The sequence below is a fragment of the Silurus meridionalis genome, chromosome 17 (genome assembly GCF_014805685.1).
Source record: "Silurus meridionalis isolate SWU-2019-XX chromosome 17, ASM1480568v1, whole genome shotgun sequence".
In the NCBI taxonomy this organism is placed as follows: Eukaryota; Metazoa; Chordata; class Actinopteri; order Siluriformes; family Siluridae; genus Silurus; species Silurus meridionalis.
The window spans coordinates 5,060,139-5,067,178 of record NC_060900.1 but is presented as its reverse complement, the minus strand read 5'-3'; the positions used below and the strand labels follow the sequence as shown (position 1 = coordinate 5,067,178).

At 38.8% G+C, this 7,040-nt stretch overlaps 1 protein-coding gene across 1 annotated transcript; it reads left to right on the top strand.

Moving 5' to 3' along the window:
- Window positions 1-2,567, top strand: foxb2 (forkhead box B2). The gene has a single exon (XM_046871742.1). It carries the CDS (start codon window positions 665-667, stop codon window positions 1,595-1,597), a length of 933 nt encoding a protein of 310 aa, XP_046727698.1. The 5' UTR covers window positions 1-664; the 3' UTR covers window positions 1,598-2,567.
- Window positions 2,568-7,040: the final 4,473 nt, after the last annotated feature.

Here is a 7,040-nt window from a genome sequence, read left to right as displayed (position 1 = left end):
AACAACAACAACAACAAAAAGCGCTGTTCTTCACGCCTTGATTTAACCCGAAGCGCATTAACATTATTAGACTCGTGATTTGCCTGCGCTTTTTAATAACGCCCTCTGATTGGCACGCATGAAGATGCCTATAAGTGCATATAAATTTGGTTCCTCCCTCTGTATTTTCCCCCCCTCCCTCCTTGACTCTCAGAGGGTCGGAACCTCCAATATTTTTACGAAAAGGGTCGTGGAGAGACGAGCGCATAAAAAGTCAGGTTGTGGTGATGCTGCAGCTCCGGTCAACTGGCACGCTGGCACAGAGGCTGGCACAGAGGACGCATGAACCCATGGTGCATGAGGTAACTTTTACAAATGTTTCAGATAGGCACCGCGTGCATCCTTTTTCCCCTAGCTTGTAAATTAGTCTGATCGTTATTTTATTTTATTTTTGATTTCTATTTTCCATATTGGTTGATCTGATTAACTAAAAAAAAAAAAAAAAAAAATCAAAAGGAAAGAAGAGCAATAAATAGTTTAGACATAGACACTCCGGACCTGATGATGGATGTCTGTTTTTTCAACGGAAAATCTCTCAGAATAGAGAACAACCTAACTCAGTGAAGCTGCTTAGTTCAGACATTCTGCATTTAAAAAAAAACCCGTCACAAGATCACTCAAAGCCATGCCTCGTCCAGGCAAGAACTCCTACAGTGACCAGAAACCTCCTTACTCGTACATCTCTTTGACCGCAATGGCCATACAGAATTCTTCGGAGAAGATGCTCCCCCTGAGCGACATCTACAAATTCATTATGGACCGCTTCCCATACTACCGAGAGAACACGCAGCGCTGGCAGAACTCGCTCCGTCACAACCTCTCCTTTAACGACTGCTTCATCAAGATCCCACGCCGCCCCGACCAGCCTGGCAAGGGCAGTTTCTGGGCACTGCACCCGGACTGTGGTGACATGTTTGAGAACGGCAGCTTTCTGCGTCGCCGCAAGCGATTCAAGGTCCTCCGTATGGAGCATGCCGCCTGCAAGAGTGCACCCATCCTTCACCCATACCACCCTCATGCCCAGCATAATCACACACATCATGCGCACCCGCACGCGAACAAGCTCAGTATGGGGCACCCTGACTACCTGGGCAGCGTCGGGCGATTGTCTCACTTCCAGAGCTACGCATTGGGGGGTGGCCAGAGTGGAGGCTTCAAACACCCGTTTGCAATTGAGAGCCTAATCGGCAGAGACTACAAGGGGGTGATGGCGAGTGGGCTGCCCATTGCCTCTGTCATGCATCACCTGGGCTACTCTGTGCCCAGCATGGTCAACTCTGTGTGGCCGCATGTAGGTGTGCTCTCCGAATCAACCCCTATCTCATCCGAGTACCCTCCTTTTGGGGTGGCAGTCAAAGGGCTGTACCACCACACAGGAAGCTCTAACATGCCTGCTGTGCCTGTTCCCATTAAGCCCACACCGACACTGGGTGCTGTGCCGTCTTTGACAGGCCTGGCACCAGGGACGGTTCAGCTTTGCAGCCGGCTAGACAGAGAAGCCACAGATCTGATGGAGGACAAAACCGGAGCTCTTCATCCGTCTCTGCTGCAGTCGTGAAGAGACAGACACAGTAAGAGTCAGGATGCGAGGGTACGTACTGCCGCATGCATTGGACAATATTCCATACCAGTAACCACAAGAGACTCATAACGGTCAAATGGATTTTTACATTTTCTTTCTTTCTTTCTTTCTTTCTTTCTTTTTTTATTGTGAACTTAGATGCTTTTAGGTACTGTATTATGTTTAATTTTTTCTCTCCTGTATAAAATGCATACAATTTCATTTGCGTATTGCACTTCTCTTGCAAAAAAAACTTAGGTAGGCTGTTTGCAGCTGTAGACTCTTTATGTGTAGTAACAATCATGCTCATAAAACAGGACAAAACTTTGTCAGGGTTTACTGAGAATTTTTTATATATAATTTATAAATAGAAGAAGCCTGATTTTAGGCTGTCCATTTTGACTCTGTGTTTCCTTCGACCCCCTGTTGAGTGTAAAAAAAAAAAAAAAAGTCTTTTGTATTCTGTAAATTTGTGCTACAAAATTGTATAAAGTAAAATCAATTTAACACATATTGAATAATATTTGTACACATTATAGCATGCCTGGCATGCATGATTGCCTTTGTAAAGACTCTCTTCTGGAATGCACTGTGTTGGGAAGAAATGCTGTCATTTAAAATGAACCCAAAGTCAAAATGTGAATTTGCTGATTAAAACAAAAGAAAGATGTTCAAAATATCCTATGTACAGAGATGTTCACTGTTATGATGTACTTACAAAACATGTGTGGATGATTTTTAATGAGGTAGAGGAAATATGGGTTTCTTCCTACAAACAGCCTTAATTCCACAGCTAAACTGAAATGCCATTATATATGGGGAATGGTATATTTGTATATTTAATGAATTATTGTGGTGAAACTGGAATAGATAAGGAACTCAAATAAGAGGCTTTGAGGATATCATTATTCTTCTGAAATATTTATAATTACACCTTTTTTTCTAAAATAAATATAATTTGATTTAATCTTGACTCTTTTCCATTTTTTCCTGCATGCACTCCACAATCTCAGTTCACTTACTCTTCATTTTGGTGTACTGAAAACATACGCTCTCAAATCAGAAAACAAAGCAGAATGAATATCCTAGAATTGCTGTGCATGTTTTATTTATTTATTTATTTTGTTTAATTAAAGAGATGGATTTTTGTATCATTGAATGAAAAGTAAAATAATTCCTTCCTGGAGATTTCAAAGGAAAATCTCAAGTCTGTCTTTTGTTTTAATATGTTGTATAGTTCTTTATGCACATATTAATATTTCATTTCATTTTATATAACAACCAAAATAATTAGTAGTGTTCAGATCGGCTCTGCTTAAAACCTGTTGCTTTTAATTTAATTAAAATATTCTTTTGTTTTTGTTCTTATAAAGAAATTGCTTAATTGTCCAACAAGCTTAAACATTAAATATGATCTCTTTCTCGTCACCAGTACTTAACAGAATAGTCCGAGTGATTTGTATTAGCAGGTTCTTACCTCCAATGCAAGTGAGGCAGAATCCCAATCAAGAGAAGAGATTCGGAGCTGACGGTGACAGAAATGCGGCAAGATTTCGCGTTTTTCCAATTAGACTACAAACAAGTGCAAGGCACTAATGGAACGTCATTGCACAAATATGAAGCATAAACAAGGTATTCATATCAACTAGCGCTATAAACATTTAACAGTGGCTTCATACCATGATTCATCCTTTTCTGTTGATCCTTTCGATGAGATTTAATTTATCTTAAACCTAAAACAGCCCAGTACCATGATTTCCCTACACAAAAACTTCTTCAATGACTGTATATCAGTCACAAAAGACACTACAATGGAGTAGGCCTACTTCGAATAATGCTAATAAAAACACAAAACCTAGCCTGCTAATATCAACTGGGTTTATTATGAAAATCCAGCCTAAGGATTTACTTCATTCTATTATTACAAGGACATACAGTGTATTTCTTTCTATTTACCGAGCTAATCTTGAGCTGGGTGTTCTAACTTTCAGACTAGCATGTTTTATTTTCAAGCTAATGACCAGCTAGTGAGCTTCCCTGTGTTTTGCCTACAGTGTAGCACTAACTCGATTGAATACAGTTCAGTTTCAAGTGTTTCATTCTTGCACATTTGTAAATGATGATTGCAGACAGGACTCATTTCATAAAAATGGAAATGAAAACACTGCACAATTAACCGGGGTTTCACTTGTAAAGGGTTGATAGGATTGGATTTAATGTGCTCTTTTGAAACTGTTCAAATGGACCAGGTGTAACTGGTAACTAATCTGGAGAACTTATGGACTTTATTCGATAAAAGAGCTCACTCAAATGTTAATTCAAAACTTAACCTTCACCATTGAGATTTTTTCATATGAACCCCCCAACAATACTACGTATTTGTGCAAAGATTAGTTATAAGCATAAATACACATGAAACTGGCTTGTATTGTAAATACATCAATAAAATCTTCATTGTAGGAGATTTACACAGATATTCACACGTTATCATTTTGTAAAATTCTGGCTAGATTTATGTTTAGGAAAAACAGTATTCATCAGCAGCACTTAGCCAAGGTAATACATACAGCAGTTAAAGAGACAACTTGCTTTTAAGATCACAAGACTACTTGTGTGTGTATGGAAAAGAGTTTTGTGTGTGTGTGTGTGTGTGTGTGTGTGTGTGTGTGTGTGTGTGCATGCCCACTAGCTAGTTTGATGACTGCTGGTAAGGACTCAGGACCACAAGGTTGAGCACCTCTATGACTTCAAAAGCCGCTGTTGGATAAAGTCGTTTTGTTTCCTTCGTCTTGACATAATTTTAGCTTTGAAGTTCACAAGCTGGTCCTCTTCAGTGCACAAAAGCTGCCAGTCTGGAAGGCATTGAGAGTGTGACTGTTTAGCATGGCAAAGGTGCTCTTGTACACCTACACGCACACCCTCATACACACACACACACACACACACACACACACGCTCACACCAGTAGTGTATCGAACCTGTCCGCTGAACAAATAATTTAGATGCACAAGTGGCCGAGTGAGGTGAAAACTACACCCACACTGTACAGTTTAGTCAGTAGTGAGGATTGAGAATATCTATCTATCTATCTATCTATCTATCTATCTATCTATCTATCTATCTATCTATCTATCTATCTATCTATCTATCTATCTATCTATCTATCTATCTATCCTCAGCATGTTCAAACTTGATATCCACCTGAACCACTGTATAATAAAATCTATATATATTATATATAATTAAATACCTAATGTATGTAGCAGAACAAACATCTTTTTCTTTTTTTTCTTTTTTTTTCTTTATTTTTTTACCATGGAACATTTGGTCAAGTCGCCAATGTATTATGACTCGTCTGTGTCGATGATCAGCCCAAGAAACATTTCTCCATTCCCTGTTTTTGCATATCAAATCTTTTTAATATTAATGATGTAAAAACAGCGATGAACGGATATAAGGTCATGGTGAAGTTGGTTCTCTGACGACTGTCGTCAGGATGAATTGGATATGAGATATTATTTTTAATTACGCCGACTTCGAAGGGGTGGAGGTGACACAATCGACGCGCTTGCCTTAATGATCAGAAAGACCCTTCATTCGTAATGAGCAGCTTAATTCATTAGGTTTCTCGTCGTCTCTAACAGCGCAGCAACTTAGTACAGCATTATATTCCGGCAGCCAGGCAGTAAATTTGGTGCAGATTGGTTAATATTGCGACAGATATTATCTTAATTGCTTAAAACACATAATTGCACTGATAGATTCATTGTTTAATTCGACTGCTTTCAGAAATTAGATTTGCGCCCAGGGTTAAAGCTGTGATCGGAGATCCGGATGTAGTGATGTGGTACGGCCCGGAACCGTAAACCAATACTTAGCTCATTTTTGTATTGCAGTGAGCTTAATAATATTAACACACTTTGTAGAGAAAACCAGTGAAAAACAACTGATGAAAGTCCTTGCTGTTGTGCAATTCAACTGTTCTAATCAATATGTTCGAATGTAGTATATAATTAAGCTTTTATATTCTTGAGAAAAATTTTTAATATGAACTGAACATTCTAGAGCATGAGGAGAGTGGATTTTTTTTTTTTTCACTTTATTTCACTAATTTGTTAAACCATTGCTTTGGAAAATATATGGTCTTACATTACAATGGAGCTGTAATTTTTATAGTATTACCACATGATATGGGGAGAGAACTCTTTGTTGTCCAAACCAGGATCGCTGAACATAGTGTGGGATTGAAATATTGCACTGTTAAAATAAGCATTTATTAAAGATTCCTGACAAATTGCACATGAAAAACATCTTGCCTTCTCTTGTCTGCAGAATCCTCTGAATCCTCTGAATTGACATATTTATGGGTGTGTATATGCATATGTGTAAGTCTGGTCACATTCCAGTTCATTGTCAGACTCTGATGAATCTGTGCCTACTTAATCCTCAGATGACTGTTTTTGGCTGACCGGAGTGGAACTCAATGTGGTATTCTCTACTTGTAGCCCATCTGCATTCATGGTTCAGCATATTGAGCATTTTGAGATGCTTTTCTGATCCCCACAGTAGTAAAAAGTGGTTATTTAAATTAGCAAATCTTTCCATTTAGCTCAAGCCATTTTTTTTTTTACCTTTCTCAGCAACTATTACTGGTGTAGGGTGAGGAGGCCTGGGTTTCAGAAGGTCACTTTTCAGTTCACTCAAGATCTTCCACTACAACCTATGTAAACCATATGTTCATGGTGAAAGTACCATTGGGTTATTCATGTACAACAACTAGTACATTTACTGCCAGCAGCTGGTAGATCTCAGCAAAGGCCCTTGGAAATCTCCTCTCATTGGTAAGCTTCATTCCTGGCCTTGTCTTTTCTGCCTGCTCACTTTAACACTGGCTGAGGCAGCACCAAGTAAAAGCTCATCCAGCCTGCATTATCTCTAGGTGACCAAAGGCCACCTGGACAGCTGATGAGATTACAATAATACTTGCTCTTTGCACTCTTGCCTAATGAAATCGTCTGAATTCTGTGCACCAAACAACTTCTACTCGAATGCCATTAATTACAGTTGATTATTAAAAATCAGGCTACGTCTTGTGATTGTATTTTATGAATAATTAAATAAAGTAACAAGTCCTGACCAAGGCTCTCTTCAGTGTTTTTGTGTCCTTTTCCTACTTTTAGATTTTTGAGAAATGTTATCATTTCCATGTCTTTATTTTAAGATTGCCTGTAATTGAACTTTGAATGAAAACCACCACATCTACTCTGGATATTTTGGTCATAGTCATTTTATTGATATATGTGTTTGCATACATTTGTTCCGTGATCATCTTCCACGGATGCTGGTACTGAGCGTTTGAAGGTGCACACACGACTCATTTTGTGATAATTGCCTATTTGACAGCGGTTAACAGAAAGGTCCCTTGCAGCTTCCTCTGCAC

What these genes read in the sequence shown, in the direction of transcription:
- foxb2 (XM_046871742.1), top strand. Translation starts at nt 665, where the DNA reads ATGCCTCGTCCAGGCAAGAACTCCTACAGTGACCAGAAACCTCCTTAC.